Below are 18,397 nucleotides of genomic sequence, written 5' to 3'. Positions count from 1 at the left end.
TTTCCCAATAAAATCTTTTGAACCATTTATTTACTCCTAACCATATTATTTTTAAATCATTGTGTTTAATAAATTTCTATTACTAATTTTAATACCTAATATTATTGATCTTCATGCTTTACATAAACCTATTCTATTATAGAAATGTCTTTCTGTTTTGTAAATATGCAGGTAAAGGTGAAAGGTTTCAAAGACTTGGTTAGAAGATGGTGGGAAAGCTATAATTTTAGATGTTCTTGCAGCCACATCCTAGATAGCAAACTAAAGGCTTTGAACCAAGATTTGAAAGCATGGAATAAAGGAGGTGGTAGGGAATGTGTCCACTAATAAAGCTGTAGCTCTCAACCAGATTGGACTGTGGGATGTAAAAGAAAGGGAATAGGGCTTTATCAGTAGAGGAGAGTGAGGCCAGGAGAGGGGCTGTGAAGGAGTTGACGAAGTGGCCAATGTTGAAAGAGATCTCTTAGAGATAAAAATTAATGCTATACTTGGTTCCTGAAAAATTTGAGGGAAAATACGAAGAAAAGAAAATATAAAGGAAAAGTAGAAGGAAAGAAAAAGTGAAGGAAAATAAAAAATAAATTAAAAGTCGATAAATTATTTTTATTTGTTACTTCAAACTCATTTTGCTTATTTTAATTCGTCGATATAAATATTAAATAATTTGAAAATACGTAAGTTTCTTATTAATTTTAATATATTTGATTTTCTTTTATATTTTTTATAAAAACATGAGAAAATCATTTTCCTTGACATTTTTTTTCTTTCCTTAATATTTTCTGTGAATGAAACATAACCTAAGAGAAATATGACTAAAAGAGGTGCTAAAAATTCACAAAATGGCAAATGCCTGGAGAGAAGGATTTTTGTAAGCTCAATTAAAGTGAATGGGAGAAAGCTTTCTAAGGAGTTAGAGATAAAGGAAGGAGTGGTCAATGCTTTTTATGGTATTCTGAATGAGTATGAGTGGGTTGGCTTTCTCCTCTTTGGGAGTGGAGAATCTAGGCTCCTTAAGAATCTGTTTTTTGAGGAAGAGGTTTTCTCAGGCGGTCTTTCTAGCCTGAGTGGAAACAAGGCCTTTGGCCAAGATGACTTTTCCATAGCATTTTGGAAGTTTTGTTGGGGACTTTGTCAAAGAATGAGGTGAGGGCTTTTTATTTTTATTTTTTTTGCAAAGTTCAATGAGCTAGACTTCTTTAAAAGAAGTTCAAATGCCACTTTCATAGTTCTAGTCCTAAAGAAATGGAGCAGAAGATTTGAAAGACTTTTGCTCTATCAGTTTGGTGCAACGACTTTACAAGCTACTAGCTAAAGTCTTGGCTAAGAGACCAAGAAAAGTGGTAGGGAAAGTGATGTCCAATCTAGCATTAATTTGTCAAAAGGAAACAAATTTTGGATACAGTGGTCATAGCAAGGAAACCATTGGCTGTAGGCTAAAAGATCGAACAAGAAGATAATTTTTTAAAACGGATATTGAGAAGGGTAATAATCATTTGAATTGGGGCTTCCTGCACCTAACCATGTAAATATTATTCTCTCTTATCTGATGTGAGACATCACAATTAAGCACCCTATGTAAACATAACTTCCTAGTTATGTCCCACGGGATTATGGGGCCAAACAGATAGACATCCCTTATGGGGGCGAAATAGATAAACATCCCATATGGGGGCCAAACAAACTCCCACATCGGGATTAGGGATAGGCTCTGATACCTTCCAATACCATTTGTATCGATCCATATCTAACCGTGTAAATAAGGAAGAAAGTTTCTGACACTATATAAGTATGAACTCTTCTTAACCTTGTAAAAATATTTTAAAGTCATAAGGGCCCCTTTGAACCTAAAAGAGCGAGCAATATCCACATGGTTAGGTACAATCATTATAAATGGTATCAAAACCTATCATCGATCTTGATATAGGGGTTTGTTTGACTCCTTGTTTGAAGGGTGCCCGCCAAAGTCATCACTCATGGGATAGTCCAAGTGAACACAAGTACGACTCCTTTTTTTGAAGCCATAAAGTAAAAATTTTCTATTACTAACATTAGCTACTAATATTATGATACTTGAGATACCCACTTTCATAGCTTGGTCATATAATTTTCTTCTCATATTGCACATTCTCAAGTTGATTTATGAAGTGTGCATCCTTTCAAAGAAATTAAGCAAAATTGATTAAAAAAGTTTATCTATATTTTTGGCTGTCAAGCTACCAACCTAAAATCTTAAGTTGTTAAGTAATTGATCAAGAATTTATCCAGTCAACATGAGTTAAAGTCTAATAATTAATTCGATACCATATGTGCATCAGGCCAAGTAGCCAACAATGTTAAGCTGCCAATCATTAGGAGAATAATGTGGCTTCTGTCGAATGGGTTCAAAGAGTTGGTTCGCGCGTGGTGGATAGGTTACTCGGTTGCAGGATCTACCAGCCATTGTCTTGTTGAAAAACTGAAAGCCCTTAAAAGGGACCTAAGAAGATGGAACAAAGAAGTTTTTGGTAATGTTTTTGCTAAAAAATATGAGGCTCTTTCTCGAATTCAGTTCTGGGATTCAAAGGAGAGTCTTAATCCCCTATCCTCTGAGGAAGTAGAGGCTCGTTTGGGGGATTTGGAGGAGTACAAGAAGTGTGTTTTAATGGAAGAAACTTCTAAAGGCAAAAATTTAGGGAGACATGGCTAAAGGAGGGGGATAAGAACACCAAATTCTTTCATAAGATGGCCAATGCCAGGGCGAGAAAGAACTTCTTATCCAAGGTGAACATTAATGGAGACTCCCTTACTTGTGCAGAAGATATCAAGGATGAGGTGTGTAAGGATTATAGGACTTTGTTAGCAGAAACTGAGGACTGGAGACCGAGAATGGGGAATTTATAGTTTCCTGTTTTGGGGTTAGAAAGGGACAGAAGCTTAGAGGAGCCTTTTTTCAGAAAAAGAAGTTTTCGAAGCCCTTTGCAGCCTCTCTGGAGATAAAGCGCCAAGTCCGGATGGATTCACCATGGCTTTCTGGCAATTCTCTTGGGATTTTACCAAAGTTGAGATTTTGGCTTTTTTTGGTGAGTTTTTCCGCCTTGGCACTTTCTAGAGGAGCTTAAATTCCACTTTTCTCGTCTTAATTCCAAAAAATGGGGGTGCGGAAGAGCTGAAAGACTTCAGACCAATAAGCTTGGTTGGGAGCCTTTACAAATTACTCGCCAAAGTCTTGGCTAATAGGCTGAAACAAGCTGTTGGGAAGGTGGTTTCAGAGTACCAGCATGCATTCATTCAGAATAGGCAGATTCTGGATGCCGCTCTCATTACAAACGAGGCAGTAGATTCCAGGCTAAAGGTTAACATCCCTGGACTCCTTCTGAAATTAGACATTGAGAAGACGTTTGATCATGTCAATTGGGATTGTCTTATTTCAGTTATGTCCAAGATGGGGTTTGGGCAGAAGTGGATAAATTGGATTAGTTGGTGCATTTCCACAGCCAACTTCTCAATTTTAATTAATGGAACCGTTTCAGACTTTTTTCGCAGCACTAGGGGCTTGAGACAAGGGGATCATTTATCCTCTTATCTCTTCTTATTAGTCATGGAAGTTCTCAGCCAATTGCTCTTCAGAGCCAGAAGTGGGGGCTTCATTGAGGGGTTTAAGGTGGGAAACATTAATGGAATAGAAAGGGATTTGCTCCACCTCCTGTTTGCTGACGATACCCTTTTATTCTGCAAGGCCAACAGTGGTTAGCTGCGTTACTTGAGTTGGGTGTTTTTATGGTTCGAGGCAATCTCAGGGTTAAAAGTGAACAAGGATAAAAGTGAGGTTATCCCTGTAGGAAGGGTTGACTATTTGGAGAATATCGTCTCGGTTTTGGGGTGTAGAATTGGGAAACTTCCCTCCTCTTATTTGGGTCTTCCCTTGGGTGCTCCCTTCAAATCTTCAAGGATGTGGGATGTAGTGGAGGAGAGATTCAGAAAGCGCTTGTCCTTGTGGAAGAGACAATATCTTTCCAAAGGGGGAAGACTCACCTTGATAAAAAGCACCCTTTCAAGCCTCCCTATTTACCTAATGTCTCTCTTTGTTATTCTGCGGAAGGTGTGTGCAAGACTTGAAAAGATCCAAAGAGACTTCCTGTGGGGCGGTGGCGCTTTAGAGAAAAATCCGCACTTGGTGAATTGGAGTGCGGTTTGTACTGATATGAGACAAGGAGACTTGGGTATTCGCAGTCTTGTGGCCCTAAATAAAGCTCTGCTTGGGAAATGGAACTGAAATTTGCTATAGAAAGGAATTCTTTGTGGAAACAAGTAATTATAGACAAATATGGGGAGGAAGGAGGTTGGTGTTTAAAAGAAGTGAGGGGAGCCTATGGTGTGGGATTGTGGAAAGCCATTAAAAAAGATTGGGAAATCATTTGCTCTAGATCCCGCTTTATAGTGGGAAATGGGAAGAAGGTCAAATTTTGGAAGGATCTGTGGTGTGAGGACCAAGCTTTGAAGGATGCCTTTCCTAACTTATTTAGATTGGCGGTCAATAAGGATCAATGGGTATGCAATGCTTGGGAGGAGGAAGGAGAGGTGGGAAGCTGGAATCCTTTGTTCTCAAGACACTTTAATGATTGGGAAATGGAAGAGGTGGAGGGCTCGCTCCGAAAAATACACCCTTTGGTTTTGCATAGTGATGTGGAGGATGTTTTAAGTTGGAAGATTAGTAAGAATGGCTCATTCTCTGTTAGATCTCTCTACCGATCCCTCACACTTACCTCTAGTGAACCTTTTCCTTGGAGCATTATTTAGAGATCTTAGGCTCCCATGAGAGTCAGTTTTTTTGCTTGGGAAGCATCTTGGAACAGAATTTTGACCACTGATTAGCTTAAAAGAAGAGGCTGGATTCTACCAAATAGATGTCACTTGTGTAAAATGGAAGAGGAAACTAGTGATCACTTGCTCCTTTTCTGTAAGAAGGCTACAATGTTATGGAGCTTGCTTTTCTCCCTTTTTGATGTGTAGTGGGGTCCTGCACTCCTCAATCAAAAGGAATTTGATAGCTTGGCATGGTGCTTCTGTGAGTAAGAGAAAGGAAAAAGCTTGGAGGGCTGCTCCCCTTTGTTTAATGTGGACATTATGGAAGAAAAGAAATGAAAGAGTGTTCAATGACAATGAACGTACCGACCAAGTTCTAAAACTCTCTTTTTTGTACACTTTTGTGAATTGGGGTAGGGTATATTTAGAGATTTATTCTTTGTCCTTGTTTGACTTTATAGAATGACTTTTGTCTAGATAGAAGAAAGGTTTTTCTTTTTGGCCTAGCTCCTTGGGCGTTGCTTGTATACTTTGTGTGTACTCTTTTCACCTTTACTAGGCTTTTCTAATACATTCTCTTATTTGCCTATCAAAAAAAAAAAAAAATGATATCTCATGATCATTTGGAAAACAAGGCTTTGATTCCAATTTGACTCGGCTGCCTAAGTTGTTAGATAACTGGCCAATGATACATCAAGCCAGCTTGGGCTAGAGTCCAGGCATTAGTTTTATCACTGCTTGAGAAACAAGTTTTGATGAAAAGTTGTGTCATATTTTAGGTTCTTCCCACTGTGAAACAAGATAAGGAAATGAAATACTGAAATGTAGTTTCCTTTATCCATCCATTCATGAAATTCTTTTCTTTCAAAACTTTGTTCTAAATCAAGTGCTGAAGGGAAAATTGTTATAAGATGAGAAGAAAAGGAAATCTAAGAGACAACTGACCTTTTCACTGAAGAGCACTGGAGTAAGGATATCATGGTCTCCCAGACCAAGCCTTCTGAGAGTATGGCTTCCTGGATAGAAACTTGCTAGGCTGGGCAAAGATTCAAGTGAAAGAGACGTTAATTCAGGAAACTCGATCTTATCAATAATCTCTTCAGCTCCTTCAGGTTCTGTGTAAAGCGAGAAAAGCATTTTCAAGCTGCCACAGTTATGCACCTTGAGAAATTTCAGGTTTTGTAAGCACAATTTTTTTCCAAGGACCTTGTTGCACATATGCTCCATGTTCTGTGAATCATCTAAACCCAATGGACTCGGCTGACTGTCTGTTACATCTTCCGGAACATTTATCACTTCCAAATCAAAAACCACTTTTAATTCATCACAGCTGTGTATTGTAAGAGACTCTAGACTTGGCAACCAATTCTTGGATGCCAAAATATTCTGCAGTTCATTACAATTTTCTACCTTCATTTCCTTCAGTTCGCTGAAGGAATTTGCAAAGAGTTGGTTGTGCCATATTTTTTTCACATTATCCAGGCCGGTGACATACAAGAACTCCAATTTAGGGAATGCAACCTGCAGAGTCCATCCCATCATGTTAATAAAATACCTATAAATTTGTTAATATCACAACATGATAGGAAATAGGACATAGAAGGTAAACATGAAAAGAACACAAAGCTAGAGGAAATAAATAAATAAAAGAAAACATTTGCATTCATTAATGCTTCATCTTCTTAGCAATTAATTAAATAATTTTCCTGAAAAAAAATAATTGATTACAAATATAGTGTTAAATAGAAAGAAAAAAAAAAAAAAAAAACCACCAAAAAGCAGAAGATGTGGAAGATTAATAACTAAGAGACATGCTAACCTCTTCATTGAAGAGCACCCCAAGATTCTGTGTTCTTCGATAGAAACTTGTGAGGTTGGGCAAAGATAGAAGTGAAATTTGGGTTATCTGAGGAAAAGTGATCTTGTCTATAGCTCCGTTTTCTGCAATGACAATTTCTTCTATCATAGAGCAATTTTCTATGTGCAAGTGTTTGAGTTTGACAACACCCAATGCCATGGAAGCTGAAAAAAGATACATCAAGCTGTCACACTGCTTCACCCGCACCAATTTCAAGTTCTTGAAGCACGAAAATTGTCGAGGGCTGTTGTTGCATATATATCTCAACATAGGTAGATCGATTAAGCTCAGTTCTTCTAGCTTTGAGAGTATCTCAACATGTTCATTGTCAGCATCATCAAGTCCATTAAGACCAAATACTTCTTCAAGTAGGTCACAATTTTTCACAGTAAGCTCTTTTAAATTGCTTAAGCTTTGCACAAAATTGGATGACAAAACATTGGAAAGAAATGGGCAGTTCTCAATTATTAGGTTCCTTAGATTAGAGAAGGCCCCAAATAAAGGTTGAAGATCCTGTATTTCCTTCAACTTGAGAGAGAGATTCAAGTACACCAATTCAGGGAACGCAACCTGCAAATACGCAATAGATCATTACATCAATTGCAAAAGTGGTGGTCCAATTCCCAAAAAAATACATTCCCTGCCAAATATTTATTACGGGGAAAAAGAGGAAAAAAATCCTGATTTAATTACAATCAAGTAATTCTCCCTAGTAAAAAGTTCTCTATTAAAAATTCTATGTACTAATGTTTTAACAATCCAATTTTTTATTACAATAAGAAATCTATCTAAGTAGCAAGACATTTATTTTGATTTCATTGAAGCAAACTTTGTGTATTATGGGCTCATCCTTCTTCTATCCTATACCATTTAAATTCTAGGAAGCCTTCAAGGAAGGACCTTTAGTTCATTACTAGAGGATGCACTCACTTGAGCTACACTTTGGAAGGCCTTTCACCATTCAAATAGATTCATAAGATAATAGATTACAGTCTTTAAATTATTAAAGACGACTTTAACATAAATTCTAAAGAAACTATGCAACTATCAAACTTGGAACTAGAAAATTTTCACAAGTCCTTATTGGAATTGTTTTTTTTATTCTTTTTCTGCAAAAAAAAAATGTGATTTTGAATTGGACTTGTTCTTTTTAATATTTTTCAAATAAAAAAATGTGATATATAAATAAGCTTTTCTTAACTTGACAACCATGGTCGACTTTATTCATGTTATATTATTAACAAAACTATCATAAATTTCACTTATTGGCACACCAGATTTATAATAAATTGACTAATTAACCATGCAAAGCATGCACTTCTTTTCTTTTAAACATTATAAAAAATATATATATAGCTATTCAAAACATTTGTTGTAAATCAACAAAACTTGACTACTCAAAATGATAAAATCAATGTATTGTTTGACTCCTTCAAATCATAAATTATGGCATTCAAATAATATCATAGATAAGAATCATGTATGGAATGGCTAAAGTGGCATTACTTTAACACAAAGTTTCAATTAGAAAACTTCCAGGATATGAAACTTGAGACAAATCAAAGAATTTGGGCTCTGACCTTATCACAAAGGAAGATGGGTTGTTCAACTGGTTTATCAAGTTCGGAAGCCAACATCTCCAGACTTTCATAACTTTCCACCTCCAGTCTCTCCAACATTGGCCACTCCAAATTATGCAGTCCCAGATAGAAACATTTTAGTTCTTTTAGACAGGAATTTGTCAAAGAGGTCACTTCAGGGAATAAGAACATGGACACTACTTTTGCCATATCTTCGTGTGCAACAATTTCCTTCACCCTACTAGAATTCATATCTACTTCTTTAACTTGCAGAAGGCTTCTCACCACATAACCTGGAAAAGGAATTTTAAGACTTGGACAATGAGAAACTCGTACAGACTTTAAGTTTTGATAGGTGAGAAGTCCTTGAGGAGCCTCATTCCATACACACTTCAGCGTCTCAAGATTATCTAAACACAATTCTCGCAACTGAAGGGTAGGAATATCATGATTTTCCTCACTACCTATGGATTCCAGATCAAAAACCTCTTCCAGTGAATTACAGTCCACTATCTTCAGAATTTGTAGACTCGGTAGCCTCTTCAGCACATTGGAAGGAATAACGTTCTGCAGTTTTTGACAAGACCGTACAGACAATCTTTTTAGATTTCCAAAGGAATCTGCAATAAACTCAGGATTGTGCCATATCTTTTCCACATTATCCAGGTTGGAGAGATCCAAGTCCTCCAATCTAGGAAATGCAATCTGCAGACATGATTCTGTCGCATTAGTAATATAACTATATGCTCTGAATAACTAGACATAATAGGATATAACATGTAAGGCAACTATGACAAAGAAGAAAACTAGAATAAAAAAGCAAGAAAAAGAAAACATTTCCATTCACAAATACTTCATATATCCAAAATCAAATGGAGATTACAGAATTGCCAAATTCAGATTTTCAAATTATTCAAGTGAAAGGATCAAAATTTGAAACCCCTCTATTCTTTATCTCTTCTTTCAAATTTGATAAATCTTGCTCGTTCATATATGTTTGGTCATAATAATTAGAGTTTCTATTAATGTATTAGGTTTAGTTGACAAATTTGTTCCATTTCTTCCTAATTACATGCTCAAGTTGACTTTGGACTTTATCAAACTTGACTTCTAGTCACTTCAAAGCCATCAAATTCGAGGTAAGTGTAGATCTATGAATTGGTAAAGCTTTTGGAATGACTAACATATGAATCAAAACTGAACATAGCAGAAAATTAGATTGAAAAAATTCACAAAATAGGAGAATTCATCCATACCATCCCCTCCCTTCATCATTTTGTTTTCCAAATTCGTTTCTCACTCTACCTTCTATTTTAAAAAAGCTTTTTGAAATGTTTCAAAATTAAAGAACTCTCCATATATAATTAAATACCAAGGCCTTCAAGTATAAATAGATATGCTTTATTGAAAAGTGACGGATTTTAATGAACCCTAAGAGAAAATATTACTGTGGATAGAAAATAAATAAAACTATTGAGTTCTCAAAACATCTCATGTTTCTTCATTTCTTATATTTACACTTTGAGCCACAAGCTCCCTTCATCCATTGGGTGATCTCATTCAAGTATAAATAGACATTTCCATACCAAAGTTTTCAAGTACAAATAGACATTTGCATTCATTAATGCTTCATCTTCTTAGCAATTAGTCAATCAACCATAAGAAAATTAAAGCAAGTAGAAACCAATGGAGGAGCCAGACACAATTGTTGGGAAGGACAATGAGAAAAATAATATATAGTCATCATCTATAAATTGTAATGTATTAAAGGTATTCATTGTTATTAAAAATTAAATCATTTTAAATATTAATTATGAAAATGTGTCATCAAATTAAACTACCAAAATAATAAAAACATTGAAATTTTAAAAAAAATTTATTAAAAAATTATCCATAACATTTAAAGCAGATTGAAAAGAATTAAAAATAGTACAAAAAACATTAGAAATTTTCAATATTAATTTTAATAATTTTTTAGGAAAAAAAAGTTATTTGTATATATATATATATTGAGATTTTTCAGAGCTATAATATCAAAGAGGTACCTACCAACAAAATAGGACCAATCAAGTTGCATCATGTGCATTGAGGTTTCGTTCTTTTGTACCTTCATCTCATTCATTTATATCTTACATTCATTCTTTGTACCTTTATCAACAACTTATATTTTTTTTGCGCGCTTTCAACGGTGGAGATTGAGATTTCAATAGAAACTAAATTAGTACCTTAATTTTTTTTTTCTTTTTCAAATAACTAAATATAAGACAATTGAAAGTAAAGTCTTTTATTGAAACTTATCTTTCACATAATAAATCATCCCTCAAACATTAGTGCCTTATGTTTAAACTTTGATGGAACCACATGTTACTCTTACTTCATGTAAAAATATAAGTAGTTAATAGTAACTTGATAGATGTTATCTATAATCCAGAATATCCTATCAAACAATAATAGTTTTATGACTCAAACAAAACATAAACTCACTTAATTTGAACAACTAAATAAGATGATCATCAAAAGTTAGTATAAAAAGGAAAAAGATTGAATAAACTCAAAAAAATAAGTGTGAATATTAAATAAGATTCTACTTGTTTTTATAATTTTAATTAAATTTTAGTATTTTTATAGTACTTAATGGTGAGTATTATTTTTTTGGTAATAATATTTAATTTTCATTATTTTTTATCTTTTAAAAATTTTAAATTAAATTTGTATTTTTTAAAGAGCGCAAAATTTTCATTTAGTTTTTATTTTCTTAACAATTCTTTAGATGTAAGGGATTTTTTCATTTTTCAATTTTTTTTTTTTTGGGTAAATTGAGGGGTGGCATGTCCCCTCAGCCTTACATCCCACTAGTGGTAGCAAATTGATTTTTAAAGGAGATGATGTTTGCATAACAAGTTATATAATCCCTCTCCTTTGCTTTTATAGAAATTACAAGCAACATGCTTGTGTATTAAGTCAAAATTTAAAAGATCCCTATGGATTTAAAATTAGGGAGAATTATGTTTTGGGGGTAAATGGGCCCCCAAATTAACAAAAGGTCCATGTAACTCTTCAAATTGAGCCCAAGACCCAATGAAAGTATGAAAATTGAGTTGAAGGATATCATCCTTCAGTATTTCCAAAAATGCCCTTTGTTGATTTTGCAAAAAAAATTAATATTTTTGAAAAATACTTTTATTTAATTTAATATTTTTTTAAAATACTTTTATGTAATTTAATATTTAAAAAAATATTTAATTTAATATTTTTTAAATACTTTAATTTAATTTAATATTTTTGAAAAAAATTTTAATTTAATATTTTTGAAAAAAAAATTATTGAATTTAATATTTTTGAAAACTACTTTTATTTAATTTAGTATTTTTGAAAAAAAAATTATTGAAAAAAATTATTTAACTTAATTTTATAAAATATTTTATATGTGTTCTTAAAGGTATATTTATCCATTACTATTTCATATCCTTCAACTCAATTTGAAGAGTTATATGGACCTTTTGTTAATTTGGGGGCCATCTACCCCCAAAAGATAATTCTCCCTTAAAATTATGGCTTTCATTTAATTTCATGGTTTATGTTTTAAATTTGAAAAGTATATATTAATTTAAATTAATTATTTCAACGAGATGGTATTGATTGGAAACTCCATGGTTCCTAATTTTTTGAGATCTCTAGGGTTCTCCTTTTGTAATGCTTTACATTTTTTTTTTTTTTCAATTATACATTGTCTAATATAATTTCTTTTAACTCATACTATAAAATGAATTAATAATATGATTTTGTTGTTGACTTTAAATTGTTAAGCATGGACTAGTATCACTGTTAAAGATACAAGCAATTGGGTTGATGGTATTGAGTCTTACCCCAAGTAATTATGAACCGTATATCTTATTCCTGATTTGTATTACATGATGATTTTATCTAATTACTTCCTTTCCTTAGATTGATTTTCTCTTATTTATTCAACAAAATGTAACTATTATATTTTTCTAACTTTTATGTTTTGTATCTTATCAAAACTAAAGTAACAATAACGTTAATTAAAGAAAGGAGAAGCATCATTACAGACAACCTATATATATATATGTAGGTTGGGGTTAGGGTTGGGTAAATGAGAAATGAATTAATAAATATGAAGTGGGATTCATGGTGTGATCCACTCATAGATGGAAGAAACTGGATATCAAAGTAGTTTAAATAAATTAAAATGGAAGAAACTGGATATCAAGTCTTTAACATACCTTCTGATCGAAAAATAACGTGTGAGCATAAAGCATACTCTCTGAATAGATTCCTTGTGGTCCTTCATTGCTTGTCAATGACTCCTGGGTAGCAGTGGTTCCTGTGGAGTAGAAGTTACTGAGCTTTGGTAGATCTTCCAGGCTCAAGGATATCAGTTGAGGAAACACTAGTTCCCTTCTTTCTCCTGTGGGAAGAACTAATAGATACTGCAAATTCTTACATCTGCCCACGTGTAGAATTCTTAAGTTACCAAAACACCCCACTGGAATTGGGCCATGGCATACAGCATCCAAGTTAATGAGGTCCCGAAGATGCAGCCCCTCCAAGATAGGAAAGGCACTACGCGATGAGACCCACTGATCCATTGAATTAATGATGTATTGAATCCCGGGACTATCATGGATCTGGAGATGCTTCAGCTCAAGAAAGCCCTCCGAGTCTAACTCGTTAGACACATGTTTAGTATCACCCAATCCCCTCAATTCTAGATCTTCAGTTCTCTTTAGCAGTTTGGAAAACCATTTCACCAGATGAAGGCTTTTAACCTCACTGAGCTTCAACGTTCTTGAGGCTTTATAAGTATGATGCCACATCCAGTGATCACCTACTAATATTCTATATCTGGTCAAGTTGTCAAAGAGCATATCTGGTGGAAGCAAATTCAGATTAGGTATTTTTATGTCTAAAGCCCACAACCAAGACAAGCGTTTGAGCTCAGAAAGGCAAGCATTGCTTTCTCCATTGTTAACTCCTTCAACCTCCCATTGAGTAAAGCTATTTTCCATACACATACACTCCAATCGAGATAGACTTGATATGACATTCTGTGGAATTGCTTTGAGGTAAGAGCAATTCCGCAGATCTAACCACCTTAGATCACTCAATTGCATCATTTCTTTCGGCAACTGTTTAATATTGGAACCCACAAAACTAAGAACCTGCAATTGCTTGAGTTCTCCAATTATTGCGAGATCTCCAAGCTGGCATTGGTCTAAACACAATGTTCGAAGATTTGGAAGGAAATGAAGTGATGAAGGCAATGGTGCAAGACACATTTCAGACAAGCTCAAGACTTTGAGTTCTTTGGTCACTACAAAAAAGGAGTCTGGAATTTTCAAGGACGAATTATTACCATCCAATAAAAGGAATTCAAGTTTGGGACATGCCAATGCTCCTGGAAGCCTGTGGATATCTCTGCCTATCAATATACGAGTGCAATATGTGAACTCATCCTTCCTTTCCCAATATTCTTCGAATCCAAGAGCTTCTTCCACCACAAATCGATGAGGATCTTTCCTTGCAATTGTTCTGGCAAAATCACGAACAACATCATGCATGCTGACAAACTCGTTAAACAACCCTGACGACTCCTGACTCTTTCCATCTTCAACGTCAAGCAACAAGCTTAAGGCTTTGAGGGTTCTCACCAATGTAACTAGTTTATTTCTTGCTTTCTCCAATGACTTGAGGCGGTCAAACAAATCCAAACCCATAGCATACTGTAACAATTGATGCATTGAAATATCGCCATTGCTCAAACAACCACAAAGTAAGAACAATGACTTGACTTCATCACCTTTCAAATGGTTGTAGCTCAACTTCAGACATCCGTAGACCTTGTGATCCACTCCGCCGATGTTTGTTGGCGCAGAACTCCTCAGTTCTTCCAAGGCATTCTCCCATACAGCCACGCTTTCACCTCTTAATGCATTTGCAATTGTTACAATTGCAATTGGTAGACCCTCACATTCGTTAACTACCTCAATTGCTATGGGTCGCAGTTCATCCCCCTTCACGGAATCACCTGCTGTCTTCTTAAATAAATGCCAAGCTTCTTCTGTTGTTAGATGTTGAACTGGAAAACATTCTTTTGCGCCCATGTCTTTGCGTAATAGGTCTTCATTTCTAGAAGCTAACACTATTTTGCATCCTTTCTGGTCATCTTTAGAAGGAATTCCAACTTCCTCCAAACTAACTTCCTTCCAAATGCCATCTAAGATGATAAGGATCTTTTCTTTCTGCAGTCTCTGCTTCAGTTCAACTGCTCTTGTGGATTCATCCTTCCCCTTAAATTCCAAGCCTAACATGTCTGCAATTCTTTGTTGAATTTCAGCAATTCCTTCTTGAAGTTTTTCCGAATATCGAGTCCAGGATACATCTATGTAGACTCGTGTGGTGAACAGCTTCTCATCTTCAGCTAGTTGGAACACTTGTTTGACCAGCGTGGTTTTGCCCACACCGCCCATGCCCCACACCCCAATCTTGTTGATCTCATCATCTCTTAATGCTTCCATAACTTTGCTCACAGTCGAGGCTCTTGCCTTAAAAGCTTCATAATCTTCAAAGGTTACATTCCGTGGAGGGACACGATATGATACGCCATCGGGGAAATTGCGGTCTTCTTGGACTTTAACAATAACCTGCGCCTTCTTGTCTGCTACCCTGCTTAGCAGGTACCGTGACTTGAGATTAGGACACCAGCCATTGAGACAGCTCTTATTTTCATCGTTCATTAATTCCTCTGCCTGCCCTGTAATCCCATCTGCCCGAGTCAGCCAGTCTTTAACAATAGGTCTGATTTCATCCCCTCTTCTAATAGCTTCATCAACAGTAATCTGAAGGTCATCCTTTGCAAGCCCCAACTCCTGAACCTTCTTGTTGAGATCATCCATGTGGCCGCGGTAGCAAAACAGATAACTAAGCTGGCGAATTGGAGCAACCAAGTACTCTGAAACTTTTGTAGCAACGGCAATAATGATCCGTGTCATTTTGTCTCAGTTGGATTTCTTTATTTTTTTTTTTTGGTGTGTGTGCGGTTTTGTTGGGAAAACAGAAGGGAAATGATGAAAAAAACAGAAACAAATGAAAGCGGGAGCAAAAGGAAACTAAAATAAGAGAGTGGAAGAAATGGAAGGAGCAGAGTATTTGTTCCAAGCAGAGAGACGGTCACCAACAAAATGAAAAGCAGAATCAGTAGCGAATATGAGTGAAGAGATTTTGATTCAATGTGACAAAACGAGAACAAAGTCGGTGTTTTGCAAGCAGATCCTGATGTGAGGCCGAATGTGAAGAGTAGATTACCAAGCTATTTTTTTTTTTTTTTGGTGGGGGGGGTGGAGGGATTTGGTTATGTTGAAAACAGATGGGAACTGTGAAAATAAGAGGAAATTAAGAAGAGGGTGGAGCAAATTAAAATAAACAAGGAAATGAAAGGAGCAGAGTTTGGATTCCAAACAGAGAGACGGTGAAGGAATCAGAGGTGAATGAGAGCCAAGTTAGGAATGGATGATAAAATGGGAAAGAGGCAGTGACTCGAAGAGAAGGGGCAAGACAAAAGGATTAAGCAACAGCAACAATGACATCAAAAAAAGAAGAGAGTGGTATTGCAATTAGGTATGGAAAGGAGCAGACTACTTTTTAACTTGGGGTGTTATTAATTTAATTTTCTTTACAAAGATTTCATAAAAACCTTTTTACAACTTTAAATGAGATGGTTGCAATTTTTAACTTTCCATTAAAGAATATGTAAGCATTGTAGCTTTATGTTCTGGGACGCCTTTGGCTGGAATTTTTTACGGGAGGACGATAGTTTAAAAAAATATTTCCTAGTAGAAAAAATAATTTCAAATTTATAAGTAAGTAGAAAAGAAAAAAATAAAAATAATTATTTTTTTTAAAATTGTCCTTTTAAATGATGATTTAAAAAAAAAATTATAATAAAAAATTCGTCTTGAAATGATTTTAAAATTTCTTTTAAAAAGAATTATAGGAGACGATTTTGGAAAAAAAGAAATTTAAGGGAGACAAATACCTTGAGCCTTGGATTCCTTTACATGAACAATATTGTGTGTACGGACAAAAGGGCTCCCATCAGTAGGCTCAATCAATGAAAGCCACCGTAGCAATGGATAAAATATAGAAAAAGACAAACAAATATGAAATCACGATCAGTGACTTTAAATTCCATCGTGTGCCATTCACCGGCTGCATGCGACTATATTATAACTCATTCAAGTTTCAGTCTCCTTCGGCTGCTAAGTTATTTCCATTTTAATCTCTTCTCTAACTATAAAAAATAATCACAATTTATTTATCATACATGTTTTAAGATATAACCTATGTGAATCGCCCTACTTAAATTCATTTTTGCCTTCAAGGTTTGGCAAAATGATCTAACTTTATTATAATATTACAAAATGGGTAAATTCCCGTACAAGCTTCATTTAGAAAACAAACCTATAAAAATTATTATTATTATTATTATTATTTTTATATTGTTTCATCAAGTTTATTAGTACTATTATGTTGATATTCGGCTGGCGGTTAGGATGGGATAGGTTATAAATATTTTAAGGTATTAATAATAATAACCTAAAATATTTATTATTTTTTAAGATATTAATTTATTTTTATTTTAACAAATTTATTTTTATTGAAATAATAGTACATTCTTTAAGTTTTTATATATAGAATTTTTATTATTTTAAAACATATGTTTATAATTTTAGAAAAAAAAAAAGAAACTATTATTTGTATACAAAGAACATATATGCCTTGAAGTTAACTTTTGTAGGTACTATATATAATATAACTTATATTAATAAATTGGATAATTTTACATTTTAAAAAAATAATAAATTAAATATCTGTAGACCCTCTCTCTTCAGCTCTTGGATTTTTTTCTTGATGATTTAAAAACAATAGGGCATTACATGGGAGCTTTGACCAAAAGACTAAGTTTTAAAAAAAAAATCCATAAAGTACCTCTATTTAAAAAATAATATCCAATCTAATGTGTCTATGCCACGTAAATTGTCACGTTATAAAACCGTAGTTAGTAACCACGGTTTTATTTTTAAAAAATTTAAAACCATAGTTGGTGACTACAGCTTTGACTATTTTTAAAAACAGTCAAAGCCATAGTCACCAACTACAGCTTCAACTTTACTTTTATATATAAATATATATTTATATATATATTTAACTTTAATTTTTTTAAATAAAATATTATATTATTTTGATTTTATATTGATTAAAAATATGTAAGTGGTGTAATAAAAATATTTAACTTTAATTAATCTCATTATTTAAAGAATAGTAATATATGAAATTAAATAATTGAGGTCTTTAATTTGATATAAAAATATATTTTGATAATTTTATGAAAATATTTGGCACTACACTCAATATAAATATAATTAGTTATAAATATACTATTTTATACCCTCATAATGAAGAACATTATATTATTTTGTAACTTTGTGTAAAAATTAAAGGCAATTATACACTTGTACAAAATATATATAATATGACTTCAAGTGGGTAAATAATTGGAAAATTACTTAAATACAACAAAAATAATTTTTTTTTTCCATTTTTCTCCTTTCAAAATGGGATCAAAATGGAATGGAAAGGCTTAAAATGTTAAACTTAAAATGCCAACCTAAAAGAATTTGTTTTTCCACTTCTTAAAATATAGAATTGTAGAAAGAAAATACCTTTGTTTTTCCAATCAATTCACTATTTAATTTAATTGTTTTGGTAAATAGATGAAAATGTTTTTGGAATATTTTTGTAAATTCATTGATAATAAGAAAAATGTTTCTTATTGGGTACTAATGGGAGTTTTGGGCAAAAATGATTTCTTTAAAACAGAAAATTCATAAAATAATTTTATTCTCAAAATAATTTTCAATGTAATGTGTGTCGTATTCATGTGAGTATTCACATCACAAAACTGTAATTGGTAATCATGATTTTTGATTTTTTTTTTTTTTAAATAGTCAAAATAGTAGTTGGTGATCATAACTTTAAATTTAAACATAAAACCAATTTTTTAAGTTCAAATTTTAAATCATGTGAATGTTCAATTTTTTAAAAATTATTTTGATTGGAGGTTTAGATTGTAAATTTTTTTTAATACATTATTTTT

General features: G+C 33.6%; 1 protein-coding gene across 2 annotated transcripts in view; it reads right to left on the bottom strand.

The window, feature by feature from the left end:
• The window catches only part of LOC117931212, a 35,916-nt gene extending 20,343 nt beyond the window's left edge, over positions 1-15,573 (bottom strand). For both annotated transcript variants that reach the window (XM_034852132.1, XM_034852133.1), the window contains exons 1-4: positions 12,465-15,573; positions 8,221-8,925; positions 6,602-7,210; positions 5,728-6,303 (exon numbers count right to left, since the gene is read on the bottom strand). In XM_034852132.1, the coding sequence (XP_034708023.1) occupies positions 5,728-6,303; positions 6,602-7,210; positions 8,221-8,925; positions 12,465-15,233 (4,659 nt within the window). In that variant the 5' untranslated portion in view covers positions 15,234-15,573. The remainder of the gene's footprint in view (positions 1-5,727; positions 6,304-6,601; positions 7,211-8,220; positions 8,926-12,464) is intronic.
• Between the last annotated feature and the right edge of the window lie 2,824 nt (positions 15,574-18,397).

The sequence above is a fragment of the Vitis riparia genome, chromosome 14 (assembly GCF_004353265.1).
Source record: "Vitis riparia cultivar Riparia Gloire de Montpellier isolate 1030 chromosome 14, EGFV_Vit.rip_1.0, whole genome shotgun sequence".
Lineage (NCBI taxonomy): Eukaryota > Viridiplantae > Streptophyta > Magnoliopsida > Vitales > Vitaceae > Vitis > Vitis riparia.
The sequence above is the reverse complement of the archived record's forward strand: the minus strand, read 5'-3'. Positions and strand labels throughout refer to the sequence as shown.